At 47.9% G+C, this 23,854-nt stretch overlaps 1 protein-coding gene across 1 annotated transcript; it reads right to left on the bottom strand.

Moving 5' to 3' along the window:
• Positions 1 to 2,469: 2,469 nt before the first annotated feature.
• LOC134413702 (zinc finger protein 195-like) lies at positions 2,470 to 21,929 on the bottom strand. Its single transcript, XM_063147744.1, has 3 exons — positions 21,825 to 21,929; positions 21,369 to 21,644; positions 2,470 to 2,705 (listed from the first exon to the last, which is right to left on the bottom strand). Exons 1-3 carry the CDS (start codon positions 21,874 to 21,876, stop codon positions 2,470 to 2,472), a joined length of 564 nt encoding a protein of 187 aa, XP_063003814.1. The 5' UTR covers positions 21,877 to 21,929.
• Between the last annotated feature and the right edge of the window lie 1,925 nt (positions 21,930 to 23,854).

The following is a 23,854-nucleotide window of genomic DNA, read 5'->3' as shown; positions in this document are numbered from 1 at the left end:
GCACAGCTGCTAGCCCCGCATGCTGAGCACTGCCCTCAGGGACCTTGGCCATGCTGAGGCTGGGGGCTCTCGGCTGCTCTTACCAGGCATTCGCCAAAGCTCTGATCCACGTGTAGCATTTGTTCGATATCCCTCCTCTTCAGGAATCTGGCTGAGGAATGCAGCGTTTCCCGGGAGGCCCGGAGAGCAGCAGAGATGCGCAGATGGCCCCACAGTCCAGGGCACAGGAAAACATTCCAATGGCACAGGCTGGAGGAGGCTGCAGCCCACAAGGTGCCAGGGCAGGAGGCAGCCCAAGCCCCTGCCAGGGGGACAGCAGGTGACCACAAGTGCTCACCTCAACAACAATCTGATTCTCATCATGGCAGTGGAAGTAGAGAGGGAGCAGGCTCTGGTGCACGTGGGACTTCAGGGCCTTTCTTCCCTCTTCTGTTAATAAGTCCAGCATCTCTTGAAATAGAGCCACGCAGCTCAGCTGCACCTGGATATCATCCTGGATGAAAGGAAAGGGCAAAAGACCTGAGCATCAGCTGCTTCAGGTCCCCCAGGGCACAGGCCTGTATCTGCACAGGGCACCAACTGTCCCGGCAGCAGCCAGTGGCTGTGGCTGTGGGCACAGAGCCTTACGCTGTCAAAGAGTGGCAGGAGTGCCTCAGCCAGCTGCAGGGCGATGGGGGTGACTATTGGAGCACCATTATCCAGGAGCAAATATCTGAGTAGAAGAATGCTCATCCTGATCATGTCGCTGTCATTTTCCTCCAGGAGCTCCAGAAGACTTTCAGTCAGGCTCTGCATTTTTTCAGCCTGTGCGGAACACCACTTTGTGAAAGGCCGCCCTGCTGCCGCAGGGCCCAGAGGCCAAAGGCCTGTCCCGAAGCACTGGGGCAGCTGAAGCGGGAGGCAGGAGAGCTGGGAGCAGCTGCCCCAGCGGCCAAAGCCCAGACAATGCCAAGTGACGGCGTTGCCCAGCCTCACGCTGCCTGCACGGCTTCAGCCACTGCTCCCTTCTCACCATCAAGGGATCCTTGCCCAGCCGTATGAGGCCTCGGATTGCCAAGTAACGCCTGGCCATGTGCTTGCTCTGCAGGTTCTGTGCCAGGATCTCCAGAACGCTGTCGCTGCATTCGCTCAAGTCCAGGCACTTGAGGACCTGAAAGGCACAGGGCAGTGACAGGTGAGCCAGCCGGCAGGAGCCCAGAAGCGCACAGGGCCGGGCCCAGGCAGCAGCACAGGGCACGGGCACTGTCCTGGCAGCTGTGGCTGCGAGAGGCCAGAGGGCTGGGAGGCAGCTCAGCCAGGCAGCGCTGGCCTTGAGGCTCACCTCCACAAGGAATGCCAGGGCAGGGAAATCCCAGTATGGCATCTCTTTGCCGAGCAGGGCGAGCAGGTAAAATGCAGCCGTGGAACAAAAGTGGATGGCTAAACGGCGAATTTCTCTGAAGAGGGGAAAAAGGAAACAAGACCCTGAGCTAGTGAGGCAAACCTCTCCCAGGCGTGACTCATCCAGTTCTCATCTTTCCCCAGCACCCTTCCAAGCAAGGGGACATGGGCTGTGGAGAGTTTTGTCGCAGAGTGGCTTGAGGAAAGGGGACACAGCTTATTCAATTTGGTAAAGAAGTCTTAGCTAGAGCAGAGGCCTCTTCAAGGCTAGAGTGTCCTTGTGGATAAGAAGAATACAGAAGCTGCTGTGCTTCCTAACCACAGAAATGTAACTAAAAGGCTAGATTAGACGAGGCTGACATGTAGCTGAATAGCCAATCCTGAGCTCAGCTTTTGCAATATGTATGAGACTCATTAGACACTGTATTTAAGTTGCTGAATTAATCAATAAATTGAACCTGTGATGAACCATCTGGTGTCCTGGTCTCCTTCCTTCAATAAATGGTGACCCCAAACGTTGACCCCCTTGTCTCACACTAAAAGAAAAAGGGGGAGGACGCGCCATGGTTGAGGAAGTTGGAGTTGGGTCCTGTTTGCATCTGGGACGGTGCCGGAATTTTGAAGCACCCTTGGGGTTCACATCGGTGACTCAAGCCATACGTGCTGCCGGAGCCTGGAAAGCTGCAAAGAGCACGCTCACGAATAGGTATGGATAGGCAAGCAGCATATGATCTTTTCGCCGCGTATTTAGAAAGGCAAGGAGTAAAGGGGATAGATTTAAAAAAGGAGCTACCAGGGTTGTTAGCCTACAGCTATGCTAAGGGGGCTTTCCTTAACCCACATACGGTTTATGAACTCGCGGAATGGAGAAAATTTGGGGATATACTATGGGAAGCTGTGTTAGAAGATGATAAGACAGCAAAGAAATTGGGCAAGCTATGGCGAGTAGTACACAATACACTGCTTCAACATGTTTCTGAGCGTAAGGTGGCAGAAAGGGCGACAGGAGCTCATAAGAGAAATGTAGGGTATGGTCGTGAGGACGATCCTCTCGAACTTTCGGTAAACAAGGGGTTAATACTGATGGGTTCACAACAGTGTGGTATGGAGGATCTTGTTACAGGCGCGGGGGGGGCTGTCTGCACCTCCTCTGTCGGAGGAGGAGGACAAGTTGGTGGATCGCGGGGAACGCAAGCAGAGCCCGCTGCCCCCCCCGTAGGGAACGCGAGCTGAGCCTGCCGCCCCCCCGTAGGGAACGTGAGCTAAGCCCGCCACCCCCCGCAGAGAGAGCGAGCCGAGCCTGCTGCCTCCCCCACCCGAACGGCCTGCGCAGAAGTGCCAACAGTGCAAAGCTCTCAGAGAGTACGATCCTATCCCAGGGTCACTCAGTGACCTGTGGGGGGAGATGGCTAAACAGAGGAGAGAGGCTTGGGCTACTCTGGCAAAAGAGGCAATGCAAGTGGGGGATGATGAGGCAATGGAGGCCACTTCTGCTCTTGCCTGTCCGGTTACATACACGCCACAGTATGATGCTCCCTGCAGTCACGCAGGGAGGCTTGAGAACATACCCCAAATGTTACCAATGCGGCAATGGGGGACACACGCGCCGAGAATGTAGAGCGGCCGGTGTGTGGTGCCAAAGCTGCCAATCCAGCTCCCACAACACTACGGCTTGCCGGCGCTGATCAGGAAACGGTCGGCGGAGCGCGTTCAGTGGCGGTGCCCAGACACGAGTTGCCGCCGTGACATCAGTGCCACCTCCTGTCTGCAGCCAGCAACAGCAGGGAGCCTCGGCTTGGACATAGCAGCCGCAGTAGACGTCACTTTAATGACGAACCGGCCTGAAAGGATACCAACTGGAGTAAACGGTCCTCTCATGCTACAAGGACAAAAATGTGGAGCATTATTATTAGGACGTTCCTCGACATCCATGCTGGGACTGTTTGTATTGCCTGGGGTCATAGATGCGGACTATACCGGAGAAATACAAATCATTACACCCCTTATCCCCCAGTTAAAATAACAAAAGGTCAACGCGTTGCACAATTGGTACCGCTACCGCAGATGACATCGGGTATTCCATCCCTTACTGGACAGAAGCATGATGGAAAGGGTTTTGGCTCTACCGGTGTTACACTCCTGACTGTAGATCTACAAGAGAGGCCAAAACAAAGACTTGAGATTACCCATGGATATCAGAGCATAATCCTTTATGGATTATTGGATACGGGAGCAGACACCAGCATTATATCGCCAGAAGCATGGCCACAGCATTGGCCCCTGCTCCCATCAATTAATATGCTCACAGGAGTAGGAGGACTTACTTTGGCAAGCAAAACACCGCCTCTGTCAGTGCACATTGATGGGCAACAAGTGTCCATTGTGTTCTCAGTTGTTCAGTTGCCCCCTACAGTCTCTTGCCTGATAGGCAGGGATGTTTTAACACAGCTGGGGGTGGTATTGACCAATCACGACCCTTTGGGGTAATTTCCATTGCTGGGACTTTCCCCATTCCACTCACCTGGAAAACAGATACACTGGTGATGGTTAAGCAATGGCCGTTGAAAGGGGAGAGTCCTATGCATGCCCATGAATTGGTGAAGGAACAATACGAGCAAGGACATTTACGACTCTCAACGAGTCCGTGGAGCACGCCCATTTTTGTGATCAAGAAGAAGTCAGGGAAATACCGCCTGGTACACGATCTGTGAGCTGTGAATGACCAGATGGAACCGATGGGGGCCTTGCAGCCTGGTCTTCCGAATCCAGCCATGATCCCACAAGATTGGCCACTTCTAATCATTGAAAGGATTGTTTTTTCACTATTGGGCTGCATCCCGATGATACGAAGAGGTTTGCCTTTACCCTACCAGTAATAAATTGTGGGGAACCAGACAAAAGGTTTGAATGGACGACATTGCCACAGGGGATGCAGAACTCCCCCACATTGTGCCAGCTTTATGTTGACGCTGCATTACAGCCATTACGTCAGCAGTGGCCAGCTACCATAATATATCATTACATGGATGACATCTTGTTTGTGCAGCAACAGCCATTTTCCTATTTACAGGTTGACAGCATCAGAGACACTCTTGCAGCATCTTCACTTGTTATTGCCACAGAGAAAATTCAGACCACGAAACCATGGAAGTATTTGGGATGGATTCTAATGGACCAAACAGTGGTACCCCAAAAATTAGAACTGCGCTTGGACATTAAGACTTTACATGATGCTCAAAAGTTGCTAGGAGACTTACAGTGGCTTAAACCCATTGTGGGAATACCAAATCGCTTGTTGGAAACCCTGCGACCCTTGTTAAAGGGCACTGACCCCACTACCCCTGTGTGCCTCATAAAGGAACACCATCTTGCCTTGCAGCAAATCAGTAATTTTGTACAACAAGGATATGTGTCTCGTTGACAACTAGATTGCCCTATTGACCTCACCGTTTGGAATAGCCCTTGTCACCTGCTTGGCCCTGTCTCCCAATACGAGAACAAAGCGGGGGAGATACGGGTATTGGAATGGCTGTCACCACCATTACAACATAAAAGAAAATATTTTCAAAAATTGAACAATTGGCTGCGTTGATTAAAAAAGGCCGTCTCAGAATTAGAAGTGGACGGTCGAGAACCTGCCACCATTAGGTTACCCATGGAAAAAGAGACGCTGGACTGGTACCTGGTTAATTCAATGGACTTACAGGAAGCATTATTGACATCATCTGCAAAGGTGGAGACAAGCAAGTTAGTGCCCAGGGTCCTGCAATGGATGGCAGAATGGGACTGGATCACTCAGCCGCTGAGAAGAGAGCGCCCCATAGAAGGAGCCACCACAGACTTCACAGACGCAGGGAAGAAATCGAGACGTGCTGCTGTCACTTGGCAAGAAAAAGGACAATGGAAGCATCAACTTCTTACAGCAGACCCTGCAGACAGCCTACAAACCTTAGGATTGTTAGAAGTAGTATGGGCAATGTCTAACATGCATGAGCCCTTGAATGTGGTCACAGACTTTATGCATGTCTCTGGAGTAGCCAGGCGTATAGAAGGAGCAGCAATTAAGGAAGTGAATAACAAACAGCTGTATGAGTTACTGGTTCAATTAAGGAAAGGTCTCCGGGATAGAAGTGCAGCATATTCTATAATCCATATGAGGAGTCATAAGTGGTCTGAAGGTCTGGGGGAAGGGAATGAGCGTGCAGAGAAGCTGGTTACCTTACCCATTGATAACTCTTGTCCTGTTGATAAGCATACATTGGCAAGAGAAGCCCATAGTAGATATCATCAAAATGTGAAAGGGTTGGTGAGGAACTTTGATCTGGGCTTATCAGAAGCCAAGGCCATTGTCAGGGCATGTCCAATATGCAGTTATCATAATGGGGGAATAGGTCTGGGCTGCGGAGTTAATCCTCGAGGTTTAGAAATGAATGAGAAATGGTAAATGGATGTCACGCATGTAGCTAGGTTTGGCAGGCTTAAGTATGTGCATGTTACGATAGATGCATATAGCCATTATATATGGGCTACAGCTCAGGGAGGAGAGAAAGCGATACATGTGATCAGGCATTTATTGAGTTGCTTTGCTGTTATGGGAGTCCCACAAGGTATCAAAACGGATAATGGTCCGGCTTACACAAGTGCTAGAGTCCGAAAGTTTTTGGACCAATGGTCTGTCAAGCATGTGACAGGTATTCCGCATTCCCCCACAGGACAGGCGATAGTAGAAAGAGCAAATGGTACCCTCAAACAATATATTGACAAACACCAGGATTTAAAGGACCCACAAGCATGCCTGGCTAAGGTTTTGTATGTGATCAATCATTTATGTATTTTTGGGGAGGACAATGCCCCCCCTGCAGTTTAACATCACCCAAGATCAGGTCAGGAAACTATTAAGGAAACAGAGATCTGGGTGAAGAACCCAAGCACAGGGATATGGGAAAAACTCACAAAAGTGCTATATTGGGGTCGGGGATATCCTTGTGTTTCCTCACCAACAGGGCCTTTGTGGGTGTCTGCCAAGTGGACTAAACCTGTCTTTAATGCAGCATCTGGTGAACAACCTTAAGGAGGGGGACAAGGAGCGCCTGAAGAAGAAGCTGCTACTGATTTTACAACCCTTATTGCTGCAGCTGAAGGGACACTCGAAAGCAGTGGACAGAGCAGTGACACGCCACTACCGGACGGCCAGGGAGCTGATTGACAATGTTGAAGCACTATCGACCTTCCACATAAAAGGACCAGCAAGGGAGCGCTGCCTTGAGTGTCATAGCCACTGTTGTGCTGCGTGGGTAGCTCTGTATTGTGGGGGTTGTGGTAAAACCTTTTGGTTAGAACAGTCCGGGATCTGGGGTTTATGGTGTAACACCTGCAAGCATGACTACGCATGGAGGGAAGACTGGCAAAGGGAACTAAGGAGACAGACGGGACTAGGTACGGCTCTATCTTTAAATCTTTATGAGTCTCCCGAGCAGAAAATCTTGGCCTATTACCAGTGGGAGGTACAGTGTATTGTGAAAAGAGTTAAAGCTCAAAGTAAGTCATACATAGCTTCTGCTAGGTGTAGAAAATTGGTGCCTTTAACACAGCATTCGGTTGTAGGACCCATCAGAGGAGATCCCGATCAGGCATTGGACTCCTGCATCGAGGCCCTACAGATGCAGGAGATTGCAAGAGTTAGGATCGATGAGGTTAAAGACAGATAAGAAAAGGAAAGCGAGAAAGAAAACAGAAAAATAAGGCTTATTTTTGTTATACTGCTCAGTGCTGTGACAGATTGGGCAGTAGGAGTAACACGCTTTAATCAGCCAAGAGATAACATATGGATAACGCTTGCTAATCAAACTAACCAATCATCGCTTTGTCTTAGCCTTGGAGGGGTTACTAACCCATTTTGAACATGCTTGGTGGGGCTTCCAGTGTGATCTCCTTGGGAATTTTGTAGTCTGATTGATAACCAAACTCTATGCATGCAGAATATGACAAACATTATGTTACCCACACAACAAGGGTACACTACAAGACAAAGTGACGGTTACCGCCAATGCTTAATAATCTTATCACTTAATACTACTTTGTACTCTCCTCCAGAGGAGTTGGATATCTTCAGAAGTGCAAACGCCAGTATGACTAACACCTCAAATGGTGGATGGTTCAGTTTCGATCCCTTAGATCCCCAGAATTTAAATCAGCATAGAGGAACATGGGCTACCCTAGATTCATCCCTGAATTTGGGTACAGTGTCTCAGCAGCTTTATAGCCAATGTAATGGCACTAACATCACGGCACTGATGAAATTACCCACAGGGATATTTTTAATTTGTGGAGACAGGGCATGGAATGGTATACCAGCCAGGCCACAGGGTCGACCTTGCTATTTGGGAAAATTGTCATTGTTTCACCCCAATGTGTCTTTATTAATGCAATTGAGTCAAAATTCAAGCAGGAAGAGACGCAGCCTGCATGACTTAGACTGCAGCCAGATAGGAGACCCGCAGTTTTGGAGTGAGTTAAAGCAAGTGATAGTTTCAACTATCTTGCCAGGAGGAGCTGCAAATAAAGCTATGAACTTAGCAAAGCAATTGGGATGCTGGGCCAAGGATGAGCTAAACAAGATGTCACAAATTTTAGATATGCTAACCGCAGATGTGCAAAGTGTTAATCATGCTGTTTTGCAAAATAGAGCCACTATAGATTTTTTGCTTTTAGCACAAGGTCATGGATGTGAAGAGTTTGAGGGAATGTGTTGCATGAATTTGTCCAATCACTCTGTATCTATTCATGCAAAGATAAAAGAATTATAGCAGGGACTTCACAATCTTAAAGAAGAAGAGGGTTTAGGAATCAACAAATGGCTTAAAAGCTTAGGACTTGGACTGTGGCTGAGAAACTTTGTGACATATGCTATAGGGATACTGGGTGTGATTTTGATGCTTTTGCTTATTTTGCCTTGTATCTTTAATTGTATTCAAAACATGGTCAGCCAAATGATAGAAAGAACCTGGCAGACTAACCTCCTTGCCCAAGAACAAAACGGGGGAAGTGTGGAGAGTTTTGTCAAAGAGTGGTTTGAGGAGAGGGGACACAGCCGAATCAATTTGGTAAAGATGTCCTAACTAGGGCAGAGGCCCTTTTTGCAGGCAGGGTGTCTGTTGGGAATTTAGCCGACTAGAGAATGGAAAAGTACAAGGCCGTGGCTAATTCCAAGTCCTGCACCTGCAAGATAACGTGTCCTTGGGCCTAGCTGAGTATGATAATGAGTGGACAGAGAGACGTAAGAAATAGAGAACGTAGGCCCAAAGGAATGAGGAAGAGTTGATGGTATAGTTTACCCAATAGATCGCTTGGCTTACAGAATATTCATAAGCTTGATGCCGAATTTTGTCCCAAAAGGCCAGAATAACTGCTTAAGAGACTCAGCCTAAGTCAGATAAGCAGGAGGTATTTTATTGCGACGCATCGGAGAAATCACAAAGTGGATTTCTGAGTTTCCCCTAACAAAGCAAGCCTTTTATACAGTTTTGAATATAGGATTACATCAGATCATATACATAATCATATCTTTTCATGAATATTCATAGGGGGCGTGGTGTAGGCGGAGTGTGGGCGGGGACACCTCTTTTGAGGATCATCTCGGTGGTCGTTCTGGTTGCCTTCATCATGGGCTGGGGTCTCCTGATGAGTCTTCTTCCTTAAACTTTTGAACTCCTTTCCTAATTTGGTCAATTCCCGGTGTACTTGGCTTGGTCTCTATGGCTTGGCAAAGTCCTTAGGGTCAGTTTGACATTGTTGGCTCTGAACATGCTTAGCCCATCAGTTCTCCTATCCCTATCTCTTTCCTGTCATTGTGTTCCATGTTTTAGCTGATTAATTGCTCTATGTGTTTCCTAATACTATGCCTTCTTCAAATGCCTCACATTCTATGTTTTAACTCATTATTTCTTGAAGACTATCTGTTTTGGGGCTTCATTCTCCCCTTTTTCTTATAACTTACGAATTCTTTTGTCAAGTTCTGATCCTATAGGGCGCTGATACGCTCGTACTATAGCCTAAACTATTTGGGTCTTTTTCATTATGACTCTTAGTTTCTACTACATACAAATATTTGTGAGAGTTAATAGTAACAGAACTACTATTACTATTAGCATTGGGTGCACCAGGTAGTTGAAGACCTGTGTAGCTGTTGGGGAGTATCTTGTAAAGATATCTCACCAATGATGCTGGCCCACTTGTTCTACTTCGGTCAGGACATTCTTTATCTTTTCTGAATTATGCTCTACCTGCCATACTATTTGTTTAGTCGTTTGATTTACTTTTTGCACCAATTCTTTTACTTTGGGATGTGCGAGCATTGCTTTAAGAATCTTGACGTCCATCCCTATTTGTAATTTCGGTATCTCTTGATATAGGTTGAAATCTGCGTTAATTAGCTGTTGGGTAGTTATTGGGACAGTGTAGTGAAAATCACAACTTACGATCTTGGTAAAGTTACATACACAGAAGTTAGTATTGTTAGTCTCTTCTTGGCAATTATCTATAGTGACGTTGTCACAAGCTGTCTTTACGCAAGCACACCCATTTCTTATATAGTAAACTTGTGATTGTGTTCTATCATGCGGAAGCATTTCTAAGGTACATACACTATTTTCAGCATCTAAGCATAAATCTTCGGCTTCTACCACAGCATTTTTGCAAACATAGCCTAATTGTCCTCTAGGAATACATGCTTCTGTGCTAACCGATTGCCACCTATTTTTGGTGTAATCATAACTGGCTCAGACGTTATGGTCTATTGGCCTGACAATGACATCTTGATGTATTGTCTCTAGAGTAAGGATGGGAAAGATAGCTCTTTCTTCTGCTGCACTAATGGTGAGGACATAAGCTTCAATGTGTTCTTGTTAAGGCTCATAAGTGAAGTTCACTAATTGCCACCAAGCCTGATGGTCCTTCTCAAATTGTGTAGTATGATTGTCCTTTAATATTGTTTCCCTTATTTCTTGAGGTAATATACTTGACGTTCTTTCTCTCATTATTCTTGCTGCTACTGATTGTACCTATTGTTGCGTCTCAGAGCATTGGATAGAGAGTGCAATGTCTCTGCTAAGTTCTCTTGTGTAGTCAGCGAGCTTTACAAAATCTTCTGCAGTATGGTTTGCTACCATGGTTAGTAATTTCACTACTAGCGATTGTGTTTCCGCTAATGTAAGCATGGATGAACTGAGGGGCATCTTAAGCTTTCTTAAGTTCGACATGACGGTACTTAATTTGTTTACTAATACCTCTTGATCTATTGTGTTTACTATACTAAATCTGGTGCCAATCCACTCACTTAGATCTCTTTTTGCTCTTCTGTGATGAGACCTTGTCGCTAGCCATGCATTCCATCTCTTAAGGCTTTGCTGTATAAATGGTCGGCAATCTTTTTGCAAGTACGTAATATCGGTGTGAATGTTCATCTGCACCTTTTTTAGGGAATAAGTGGGGTCTAGCAATAATTTTAATTCGTTAGATTTTCTTATCACCTGAGGCCCTATAAAGGTTAGGTTATGTACTGCTTTACATTCTACTGGTCGAGTGGTTTCTTGGGGCAAGTCTAAATTTGGATACAATGAAATCACGTCTCTCGGTAATTCTACTTTATACATGGCAACACGCCTAGGGAAGGTAAAACCCTGTTCGAGCGTTTTCAACTCTCTTTCACATGTGAACGTCATCGACTGATCTAATCTAAATGCCATCTCACACTGTACTTTCCCTCCCTCAGGACTACTAGATGCTACGATCTTTCTCGCAGGGTAGAGAAGGGGGTGAGGGTTATAGGTTATGTTTTGAGGATGTAGCTCCCTAAGTGAATCTTCTCTATAAATCACTGAGTTTTGGGGTTGTGATCTAGGTGGATCTTCTCTGAAGTCACTCCACTGACATGAAATTGGGCCCTTTTGCTGGATCTAGGCAGTGGGCCTGCCCATTCTCACGGGACTAAAGGTAATTAGGTTATGTTCAGAGGCTGGCATCGAGGGTTCAATTGTTAGCACTAGCCGCCTTGTTTTCTTTTCTTCTACTGGGTCAAGCTCTCGACACTCAATTTGGATTTGGTCTCTCTCGTATGCTACCATGGGGGACTGATGCCATACTTCATTCGCGTATGGCTGATTGTTACGTAAGGCATAAACTTCGAAATGGGGTCTTCTCAATCTCAACTCTGGGTGGATACACTGGTGTGCATGAGACCATGGGTCTATTGGGGAAGAGTCTTGGGGAAGAGCTATACTTATCGAGAGTCCAATGATCAGAGTTGTGAAGGTTTGAGGTGGAGTCAGGATCATGACGTCTGCTCTTCTTGTTTGTTCTCTTCTTCTTGTTTGTTCTCCGGAGCTTTCTTGACCTGTGAATAATGGATCTACATAGGTCGCTCTTTGATCTGAACTGCGGTGAAGGTAGTCAGCAGCACTTGGAAAGGTCCCTCCCACTTCTCTTGTAGGGGTTTTCTTAAAATATTTTTAACATACACTCAATCACTGGGATTAAACGGATGCAATTTGCAATCAGGTTGTTTAGATGAATTCCCATTTGTTTCCCAATTCTGTATTTAATGGGTTTCAAAAAGTAAGCCTTTTCTGGTTGGCCTGTTGCTCCCACAACTTGTACAAATTCATCACTTTTAGGTACTAATTCTTGATTTAAAACTGAAAAAGTTGCTCCCGTATCAATCAAAAAGTCCAATTCCTTTTTACCTTCCCCTAGCTCTATTTTAACTAGTGGGTCTGCTAGGGTACGGCCCACCGGTCCCCTTCATTCACTATCCTGATGTGTGGTAGTAGTAGTGGCAATTAGCCTTTCCCTTAGTTGGGGGCATTCTCGCCTCCAGTGTCCCATCTGTGGGCAGTGCGCACATTGATTTGGCCCTATTCTAGTTGGGTGGGGTTGGAGCCTCCCTCCCCCTCCTACTGGGTTGCCTCTACCCCTTCCCCTGGTTCTAGGTTCCGAGTAACTTGTCTTCTGAGCTGCCACTGCCACAGCCACTACTCGAGCTATCCTCCTGTCTTCCTTTTTCTTCTCCTCAGCTTCTCTATTATTATATACTTTCCATGCTTCATTCATCAATGCCTCTAGGTTTTTATTTTCTGGATGCTCAAGCTTTTGTAATTTCTTCCTGATGTCTGGGTTACTCTGTCCCATCATTAATCCTAACAGGTGTTGTTTTCCTTCTTCTGTTGCTGGGTCCAGGGGTGTGTATTGTCTCATGGCTGCCCTAAGTCTGTCCAAAAACTCTGATGGGGTCTCATCTTTTCCCTGCCTGATGTCATATAGCATCGACCAATTGATAGCCTTAGGGATCGCATTACGCAAGCCCATCGCTATCAGTTTTCTATACTGCACTAGCCGCCGATAGTGCTCTTCGTTGCCCGGGTCCCATTCTGGTTTACTGCTGGGGAAATTATCTTCTAGTCTCCCTGATAATACTTGAGCATGTCATTTTCCTGTCTCTAATACGAGTTCCTTTCTGTATCTGTCAATTTTGACAGCATCACCTCTATATCTTCTCAATCAATGTCTAAATTCTTTGCCATTAGTTCAAACCTCTTCGCTACTCCCTCTGGATTCCTCCTGAAGTTCCTTGCCTTATCCCTCCAATTGTTCAGGTCACTCGTGGAGAACGGCACTTTTATCTTAGTTCTTTCTCTTACCATTGGCATAAGTTGTCGGAGAGGAGCTATTGTATGGTTTCCTTCCTCTCTTTGCTTTGCTTCTCTCCGTGCTACAGATCTGGTATAATACGAGTGGCTGGTCCCCTCTCCGGGATCTTCTTCTTGCGCCTCAATGTCTCCCCTATTCTTTCTCTTCTCTTTTCTCTTTCTCTTTTCTCGTTCTTTATCTTCTTCCTCTATTTCTGTTAACTCTTTTCTTACTACTCCCCTAGCGTGGTTTACACAATCTAACCGCCTCTCGCTCTGCATCTGTCGCCTTTCTTCCCGCATCTGCCGACGCCTATTCTGTTCCGGGCTACTGTCCTCTTCATTTTCTGTTCCTCTTCCATCCCTCTTATCTTCTATCTGAATTACTATATTCAGCTTCTGTGAGCTGTTCTCTGCCTCCCTTTCGCATGTCTCGCTGTCATTCTTCTCACTGTATTTCAACTTTGCCAGTGAGTTACTTTTGTCTCCAGTCTTTGGTGTGCTGGTTTCCATTCTACAGGAACTTGATTTCCTTAAACTTCCATTCTTAAGTGTGCTACTATCCCCACATGGGCTCAGTTCGGGCAGGCTGCGTGTCTCCCCTCGGCTCTCTGCTCCATGTGGACTGCCTTCTTCCCTCTCAACTTCTAGTCTGGGTGGGCTGTCAGCCTCCCTGTAGCTCCCCGACCCCTGTAGACTATCTGGTCTCTGCGGGCTGCTTTCTCTCTTGTCAATCCTTGATTTTAATGGGGTATCTTCTTCCCAACTGTTGTCTAGTCTCTGAGGGCTGTGCCCAAACCTGGATTTCCACTATCGTTCTAGTTCTTTTAATGGGCTAGGATCTCCTTGTTCCTCTTTTGGCCTGGGAAGAGGCCCTTCCCGCCCTGGGGTGAATGGATGGTATTCCCATAGGCTTATTTCACTCTCTTTTCCACTATCCCTTCTTGTCAATTTAAGACATTGTTGCCCAATGCTACATGCATCACAGCAACATTCCTTAGGCTTTGAACCTTTCTTATCTTTTTCTAGGGCTAGTACTAGGGGGTCCTGAGGTGCTACGTTTACTCCGCACTCTTTTTGCCACTCTGGCTTATTTCTTAGGGTAAAGAACATGTCAGCATACATCACTTCGTCTCATTTATTAAGTCGGCGGAGGAAGAGCATCAGTTGTAAAATAGTATTACAATTAGTTGTTTCCTCCGGTGGCCATTTCTCATTGTCATCTAACTTATACAACGGCCACCATTGTGTACAATATTTAAGGAGTGTCTTCTTACTTATGTTTCTCCCTGGAATCTCTCCCAAGTCCTTCTAGTGCTTTAAGATACATCCTAAGGGGGTTTTCATATTTACGTCCTTACTCTGTTGACCTCCCATGGCTATTCCCTGTGTCTGTTTAACTAGATCAGTCTCCTTCTCGCAAATACTGTATGCTAATTTACTTTAACACTTCACACACACAATTTTCAGTCGCTTTGTCCTTTTCTGACCTGGCTTCTCGCGAAGTTCAGGAAATGCGGAGCGGGACTCCCTCTCGCTTCGCAGCGATGCTGCGTCTCATTCACTCTCAGCCATACCCACACACCTTTATGAAATAATTCTTACCTTATGGTCTATATCAGAACAGATTGTTTTACCAGGTTTGGTCATGAGAGGTCGCCTACAGACCGTGAGATACCGGTTTGCCAGATTCATGCAATCGCAACCGTAGACAGTATAAAGATGTTTCTTGTAAGATTTTGCAACAGACACATAGAACAGACACAAGAAGATCACCGGCTGACAGACCTCTCAGAGAGCAATCTTAGTTCTTGACCCTTAATTCACAGTATTATAACATTAAACACAATGTTAAAAACAGTTTCCCACACAGTAAAAACAGACTAAAGATACCAAGATAAACAAATACTCCTTCCAGCAGGACTTTACCTGCGTTTTCTCTTTTTCTCTTTTTTTTTTTTTTTTTTTTTTTTTTTTTTTTTTGCCGGGACTCTAACTCAGTAGCAGGACTTTAACCTGCGTTTCTATTACCGGGACTCTAACCCAGTAGCAGGACTTTAACTTGCGTTTCTATTACCGGGACTCTAACCCAGTAGCAGGACTTTAACCTGCGTTTCTATTACCGGGACTCTAACCCAGTAGAAGGACTTTAACCTGTGTTTCTATTACCGGGACTCTAACCCAGCTGGGATTCTTTACTGGGGCGTCCCCCAGCTTTCCCTTCGGGCAGTCACGTCTGACCCCCGTTTCCCAACAAAGCGCTTTATCCCAAAACCAATAAACAATTAAAATACCTCTTAATTGGAGCAGGAGATGCAGGGTACCCTTTGTCTACCAAAAGCACTGGTCCGGGGGGGGGGGAGTCTCTTCTGACAAAAATTCGTCAAGGGCGCCAGAGGGTCCCGACCCTGGACTCGGCTCGGGAGGACCCCTCAAGGCTTGGATCTCTTGTCTGGTCCCAAGCTTATTACTTGCTGTATAAGTGTCTGATGCTTTCTTCAATAAAGAGGACGTGTTGATGACCATCTGGTGTCCTGGTCTCCCTCCTTCGACATCTTGCCAAGTGTTTTGGGAACAGATGAGAGGTGACCCTCATGAAACCGCTGCCATCCAGACTTGTCCTGGCAATATTCCTATGGGAACAATCCCTGGATATAAGGAAATTTGGAGGTGAAACTCCAATTCTGGCCATACGTGCCTGGAGCAGAATGTCAGATCTTTTCCATAGGAAGGAAAGCATGAAGCACCACTGTTTCAATAGTGGATGAGACCCTCAACATGCCAAGGTCAGCCTGACCTCTTCGGAGGTCAAACCAGCCAGACCTGTACTGTATTCCTTTGTTTTTATGGGGCCCTGAAGTGTCACAATGGTGCCTTGGTTCTGTGGGGCTCCACACTGCCACAATGGCTCCTTGATTACAAGAAGACCTGAAATGTCACAATGGACCCCTTGTTCGATGGGATCCCACAGTGTCACAGTGGCTCCCAAGTTTCACAATGATCCCACTGATTCCAAGAGGCCTTGCAGTGTCACAATGTTCTCCATGGTTCCCCAGGCCCCACAATGTCACAGGACTCCTCTGTTCCATGAGCTCTGCAATGTCACAATGGACCTTTAGACCCTGGAGGTTTGCAGTTGCACAATGGTCTCATTTTGGCTCCACAGTCTCACAATGGTCCATTGATAACAGGAGGACCTGCAATGTCACAACAGACCTTTGGCTCCATGCAGCCCTACAGTGTCACAAAGGCCTCTTGGTTTCACCAGGCCCCATAGTATGAAAATAGTCCTCTTGGTTCTGTGGTGACCCCCAGGGTCACAGTGGTCTCACTGGTTCCATGAGGCCTCACAGTGTCACAATGCTTTGCTTATTCCATGGATCCTCATAGTGTCACAATGCTTTGCTTATTCCATGGATCCTCATAGTGTCACAATGATCTCCATGATTCCATGAGTCCCCTCAGTGTAACAATGATCTTCTTGACTCCATGGTGCCCCACAGTGTCACAATGGCCCCTTGGTTCCATGAGGCTGTGAAGTGTCACAATGGCCTCTCCATGATTACATAGGGACTTGCAATGTCACAATGGACCTTTGGCTCCATGGGGTCTTGCTGGATCACAATGATCCCTACATTCCATGGAGCCACACAGAGTCAGCACGATCCCCTTGGTTCCATGAGGCCCAGCAATGTCACAGTGCTCTCCATGATTCCATGAGGCCCCACAGTGTCACAATGGTCCCTTGGTGTCACAGGGCCCCACAGTGTCACAAGGATCCCTTGGTCTCACAGAACCCCACAGTGTCACAATGGTCCCTTGGTTCCATGGGCCCTCTGCTGCTGCATTCCCCCCTCCCTTTCTCAGGCCAGCCTGCCAGCTCAGAAATGCTCCTTGGGCCTCGGCCTTGGCCAACAGCCCCTGGGCTCAGCTCCTCTGCAGCTCATCACAAACACTGTCTGTTCCAGGCACTGCTGCTGCCCAACCAGCACCTGGTTTCTGTAGGAGCAGCCCTAGGAACTGTTTTTGTTCCCTCAGTGGCACAACATCCCTGTTCTCACACTGCCAAAGAAAGCTGTTGGTGCCAAGTGCGGCCAGGATGAACCATTGCTGGGACTGAAGCCCCTCTCTTGGGGCCCTGCAAACAGTGCTCCAAAAGGAGCCCTTGGAGCTCTCCTGGGCCAGCGACTCCCTCTGAGTGGGGCCTCTCCCAGCTGGGAACTCTCCTGTTTGCTGCACTCGGGGATCCCGAACATTGATGGAGCCTGGGCTGATCCCCCCACTCCTCCAGGCTCAACCCTTTGCCCTTTGCTGGGGAGATGCCAAAGGATCCACAGGGAGCATTGCCTGCCCTCAGGGGAATTTCTTACAGGTGCCTTGCACTGACTCTTTGTGTCTGTGTGTACATGGGAGTGCCTGTACTAAGGAAATGTGGCAGAAATGCTGCTCTCTGAGGTCTTGGAGTGCCTTGGATAGCTGAGTCAGTCAGGCTTGTAAGTAAGGTTACATCATGACAAATAAGTTATGAGGTTTTTTTTTTGCAAAGTTTACTATGTTGTAAGCTAAGTTGAATATTGTTTAATGTTATTCCACTAATAAATCCTTAAGTCATTGGTTGTAAGTGAGGTTAAATTCTGTTAAGTGCTGTTCTTTTCCTAAATTGTGGAGTTGAAGGTATCAGTTAAGGTTAAGGTATCAGTGAAGTCCTGTTAAGTTTGACCTTTGTCAAGCTTTTATTTCTTTATTCATTTTATCCTTGCCCTCACTGTCCTTGGGTCTCACACACACTGGGACAGTTCTCAGCTCATTTCTGGTTTGATTGCCTGGATTCTGTTTGGTTTTGTTGTTGCTTTGTTTCCTTGTTATGCCTGAAGTGTCCAGTCAGGAGCAGAGTGACTCTTGCCAAGGAACTTTGTGCTGCTGCACCTTAATATTAAATCTGGTTTTTGCTGATCCCTTGCTGGGGATTTTTTCAGTGCTCTCAAGGCCTCGTTGGTAACAGGGTGAAGGAGCCCAGTCCCAGGCTCTGGCCCTGGGGGACACGGGGACGCTGCCAGGGGGTCCCTGTCCCACTGTCCCACCCCCAGGGCCCTGGCCCCCCATCCCCGTGTCAGGCTCTGGGGTCGATCTCGTGGAACATCCTCTGGGGGAGGCTGCGAGGCCAGGGGCGGGGGGACCCGGGGGGACACGGGACCCTGCTGTGCACGAGCAGGGTTGGACTGCTCTGGGGGGAACTGTGAGGGGACCGGGGCAGAGTGACCTCCCCAGGGACCTCACACAGCCCCTGTGATGTCACACTGCCCCTGTGATGTCACAGACCCTATGATGCCACACAGCTCTTTTGCAATGTCACACAGCCATCAGTGATGTCACAGCCCATTCTGGGTTGTCACATAGCCCCTGTGATCTCACACAGCTAACTATGAGATGTCACCCTATGATGTGCTACATCTGCTTTGTGATGTCACAGAAGTCTCTGTGATGTCACAACCTGCTCTATGATGTTACACAGCCACCCAGTGATGTCACAACCCACTCGCTGATGTCACAGAGCCACCCTCGATGATGGCAGAGACTGCTCTATTGCCTCACACTATGATGTCACAGACAGCTTTGTGATGTCACAAACCCCTCAGTGATGCCACGAGACCTTTTCTGTGCTGTCATACTGGCACTCTTTAATGTCACAGCACATACTTTGAACCTCACAGCCAGCTCTATGATGTCATCCAGCCATGCCATGGTGCCACAGCCTGCTCTGTGATGTCACAGAATCCCCTCTATGATGCTGTAGCTGCTCAGTGACTTCCACAACAAACTCTCTAATGTCATAGACCAATCTGTTGACTTCAAAATTGCTTCCTAGAGCACTATATTCTAATAATTGATAAAGATCCTGAACTGTGGAGTAAATAACTCAGGTTAAAATCTTTCTGTCCGATCAGGATCAGAATCAATCAGAGATGTATTTATACAAATATATCTGGTATTCCATCATTAATCCTGTGGGACAAATTGGAGTAAAGTTCAATTCCACCTCTCCAATCCTTTACACATTAACCTTTGACAAATTCTAGGGCTGGGATTGGATCCAGCAGTTCCCAGTCTCCTCTCTTAGAAGGAATTTTAGTAGTCTAGGAGCCATGCAAGGGTTTGAGGATCCATGGTGGCTGTTGGGTGTACTTTCTGCACCTCATGTATCAGGAGGAGTTTCTCCAATAAGGGAATAAAGCTTTTTGCTGAAGCTCCCACTGTGCCCATGACAGGAACCCCTGTGAGTGTCTGGGACATCCCGGCTCTTTGCCAGCCTGGGGACTCCTGGGATGTCACCGTGGAGCCCCCGTGAGTGCCTCTGACAGATCGGTGCCTTTGCAGCCCAAGGTGCCCTGGGATGTCACCATGGAATGGCTGTGACTGCCTCTGACCACAGGGCTCTTTACCATCCTCAGAAAGCCCTGGGAGGTCTCCATGGAGCCCCTGTCTGTGCCTGGGACATTCCAGCTCTGGAACAGCCTGGAGACTCTTGGAATGTCCCCACGGAACACCTCTGAGGGCCTGTGACAAATCTGATCCTTAGCAGGTAACCATCACCAGGCCCCTGTTGCTATGGTCAGTTTCCATGGCAACCATCACCAGGCCCCTGTTGCTATGGTCAGTTTCCATGGCAACATCACCAGGCCCTGTTGCTATGGTCAGTCCCTTGGCAGCTCCATGGAGACCCCATGCCAGGGGCGGTTGCCATGGACACCAGCTCAGGCCTGCAGCCACAGCCCGTTACCATGGCAACCATTTGCAGTCCCATCCCCAGGCTCATGGGATCCCAGAACCACAGAATTGGCTGAGCTGGGAGGGACCCATCAGGATCCTCCAGTCCAACTGCTGGCCCTGCACAGGACACCCCAACAATGCCAGCCTGGGCCTGCCAGCGCTGTCCAAACGCTGCCGGAGCTCAGAGAGCCCTGGAGCTGGGACCCTTCCCTGGGGAGCCTGGGCAGGGCCCCAGCAGCCTCTGGCCAAAAACCTTTTCCTGACATCCAACCTGAGCCTGCCCCGACTCAGCTGCAGCCGTTCCCTCCACTCCTGTCCCTGGGCACCAGAGGGAAGAGGTTCCCACAGCCCCAGCCAAGGACCCACTCCCAAAGCTGCTGCCATGGCCACCAGGGCTGGGACCAGCTGGGATGCTCGGTTTCCAGGCGCCGGGGTTCAGGAATGGGATTTCCCAATTTCCTGCCCCCGCTAAAACCGCGCTGCCCTCGCTGCCCTCCTGTCTCCCATGGAAAGCACAAAAGGCAAAGATCCCAGGCTGGGATAAGAACAATTTATTGGGAACAACAATGAGATAAGGAACAAACAGAAACTGAAATGATAACAGAAGGGATAAATGAAACAGTTTACTGGGAAAACTAATACATCAACAACAGGCTCTTCCTGGCCACAATTTCCCCTGTCTGGAAAGGATACCCTTCTCCTCAGGGAGAGAGAGAGAGAGAGTCCCTTTCCTGCCCCTGGCAATGTTGTGATGTGCGAGTGAATGCAATGACACGGCCATGGCCAGACCCTCATGTTCTTCCGTCCCACATCATGTCTTTGGCAAGGGCAGGAAAAGGGACAGGTGTCTTTCCATCATAGACCACAGGGAAACTGGTTCACCAGGGTTCTTCCCAATGTGGGTTCTCCCATGGGGGATGAACCTGGAGTGGTGCATGAAGCTGTTCCTGCAATTTTGGCATTTGCAGGGCTTCCCTTACTGGTGGCTCCGTTGGTGTCTGGTCAAGTGAGAGCTACTGGTGAAGCTTTTCTCACACTGGGGACACTCGTAGGGCCTCTCCCCTGTGTGGATGCATCGGTGGGTGATGAGGGTGGAGTTGTGCTTGAAACCCTTCCCACAGTCGGGGCAGTGGAAGGGCCTCTCATCCGTGTGAATCCGGTCATGCAGGAGGAGATGGGAGCTTGTCTGAAACCTCTTCCCACATGTGGCGCACTGGTAGGGCCTCTCCCCAGTGTGGATGCGCCGGTGCTTGATGAGGTTGGAGTTGTGCTCAAAGCCCTTCCCGCACTCAGGGCAGAGGAAGGGCCTCTCCTCGGTGTGAATCCGCTAGTGCTGGAGGAGATTGGAGCTGCTCTGAAACCTCTTCTGACACTGGGGACACTCGTAGGGCCTCTCTCCAGTGTGGAGACGTTGGTGGGTCACAAGGTTGGATCTGTAGCTGAAGCCCTTCCCACACTCCCCACACTCGTAGGGCCATTCCCCAGTGTGGATCATCTGGTGGTTGATCAGGTGCGAGCTCCACCTAAATTTCTTCCCACACTGCAAGCACTTGTGGGGCTTCTCCCCATCATGAAGCTTTTTATGGACCACCAGCTCTGAACTCTGGCTGAAGGTCTGCCCACCTTCCTCGCTCAGGGTGGCTCTTTCTTCTTCAGAGCACCCTGGGCTGGGTTTGGAGCCCCTCCTCATGGGGGATTCCTGAGGTTTTTCTTCCCTGTTGGATTCCTGTGTGCTAGAATCACTCAAAACAGTCTCTTTCACGAGGTTCTGCCATGCAGATTTTTCCTCCCTGGTCTCCATCCTCAGTTCCTTCCCTGGGGAAGGAAGGACAAGGAGAGGATGGGATTTGGCTCCATGCCAGAGGGAAGGAGATCCCTCCAGTACATCCCCAGCAGGACAGGGCTGGCAGCAGAATTGTCCTGCAGCCGGGAACTGTGCTGGGCTGGGAGATGGAGCAGGAGAGAGGGGGAAATAGGAACTGACTTCCTCCTCACCTATCTGGGTGTCCCGGGGCTCCTTCCTCTTCCTCACAGCCTCCTTCTCCATCCAATCAAGGTTTGGGAATGGGAAATCCTGGTTTGGGAAGAAAACAAATGGTTCGCACATTGTCTTTTGTACTGGTTTGAAGGCAAACCTGGGGAGGGTCTTAACCAGAATGACAATTTAAAAGAAAACTAAGATCAAGGCAATGATATAGAAACACTGCCTTAAACTGACAGAGTCAGGATATAACCTGACACCCTGTTGTTCAGGGTGGTGGCAGCTGTCCCAGTAAATGGTGGCTGCAGTCCTGTTGGAGAGATGAAGGTGATTCTGTCGAAGCAGTGATCATGCAGAAGGGTCTGGTCTTCCTTTGGAGGTCCAGTGGTGGTAATGGAGCTCTTGTCCTCTGGGAATCTAGTAGGCAAGCTGCTCCTGGTGTGGCAAGTCTCAGCTTATATCCAGGTAGAAATGCTTGGATCCTCCCCCTGGGCGGAGCATCCCACAATGGGATGATGGAATTTTATCAGTCCTGCAGTGACACTCAATGGCCCATTCACAGAAGATATCTCCCCTGGAGGGTGTTATCAGGGCTGAGTCATGGAAGAGATAAAGAACACTGCCCCACCTGTTTATAGCAGTTGCTGAAGGTGGGGATTGAAAACATGCATTTGGTTACATCTTGCATGGCAACCTGAAACAGTGAGGTAATCTCTGCTCAGGGGGTGAACACCACCCCCTTACCCAAACTGGCTCAAGTGTAAAACCCCCACCCTGGGAAGGGCACACACACACAGGGGACAATGTCACACTTACCCTGCCCCAGGAGAGGGCTCTTTTTCCTGTCATTCCCTTCCTGTCCCCCTTTTTCTATCCCATTTCCTGTTCAATAAAATTCATTTTGGGTTTGGTCTCATTGTCACCTTAATTGGGGCAGAGGAATCTAACACTTTTCTTAACCAGACTCACCAGACTGTGAAATTATTTTGCACAGTGAGTTTAGGCACTGTTCTCTGACCCCAAGTGCCTTTGACAACAGCATGGTTCCCTCCTCTGAGGAGGTTGTGGTTCTCTCTGGAGGAGCTCTTTGAAACTGGGCTGCAGCTTCCTCTGAGTGACTTATGGGAGAACTGATGAGGTTAATTGCCTTTGTGGGCCTGGAGTGTAAAGAAAATATTTTGTTGTCCTTCTATTACAGCGACCTAAAGAAGGTCTTCAGGGTGAGAGAAGTGGACGAGAATCTTGGTTCATGATCAGAAGGCTGGATTTATTGATATATGATATATAATACATTATAACTATACTAAAAGGAATAAAGAGAAAAGTTGCAGAGGCTTGCTAAGCTAAGAATAGAAAGAAAGGAATTAATAACAAAGTTCTGTGTCCAGCAGAAAGCAAGGACCAACTCTCCCGTGAGTGGTCAGCAAATCCAAACACTCACAGAAGACCAATCACAGATGCTCCTGTTACATTCCACATCAGCAGATAATTATTGTTTACATTTTTCTTCTGGGGCCTCAGCTTCCCAGAAAGGACAAATCCTAAAACAGAGGATTTTATGAAAAAATGTCTGTGACATCCTTCCTTGAAATGTTTTTTAAAATCACAGGAGGAAAGGGAGCAAATGATACCAGCGAGACTGACAAGGTTCATTCACCCCATGGTGAGGAACATAACGCTGCTAAAAATCCTACAAGAAGCTCAGCTCAAGTAGCTAAATTCCCAAATAACTCCTGAATTCCCATGCTTGAGTGCTTTGCAAAATGTGAGAATCATTTTTCTCTTCATCCCTGATGCCTTTGTGACAGCTACAAAGAGTTTCCTTTCCTTTTTATGATATCTGTATTGGGCTGAATTCACACTTTTATCAGAATGTGCTAGCAGCTGAGCTGGAGCTGTGCAGGAACCAGTGGAACTTGGAATTGTCAAAAATTGCTTGTACAGTCAGTTTATTAATGTTTGGGATTTGTTTGCATTTTCATCACACCTGACTTGTGGGAAAATCAAATATTCATCAAAGTGATTTATGCAGAGTTAAGTTTGA

The sequence above is a fragment of the Melospiza melodia genome, unplaced genomic scaffold (genome assembly GCF_035770615.1).
Source record: "Melospiza melodia melodia isolate bMelMel2 unplaced genomic scaffold, bMelMel2.pri scaffold_48, whole genome shotgun sequence".
In the NCBI taxonomy this organism is placed as follows: Eukaryota; Metazoa; Chordata; class Aves; order Passeriformes; family Passerellidae; genus Melospiza; species Melospiza melodia.
This window is presented reverse-complemented; position numbering and strand designations above follow the sequence as displayed.

Excerpts from the sequence above, each read along its gene's own strand:
- LOC134413702 (XM_063147744.1), bottom strand. The coding sequence starts at position 21,876 with ATGGAGAAGGAGGCTGTGAGGAAGAGGAAGGAGCCCCGGGACACCCAG. Across the intron at positions 21,645-21,824 it reads GCCCCGGGACACCCAGATAG|GGAAGGAACTGAGGATGGAG; the intron begins GTGAGGAGGAAG and ends TTCCTTCCCCAG. Across the intron at positions 2,706-21,368 it reads GCCCCACAAGTGCTTGCAGT|GCCGTTCGGGTGGGGGAGGC; the intron begins GTGGGAAGAAAT and ends ACTTCTGCGCAG.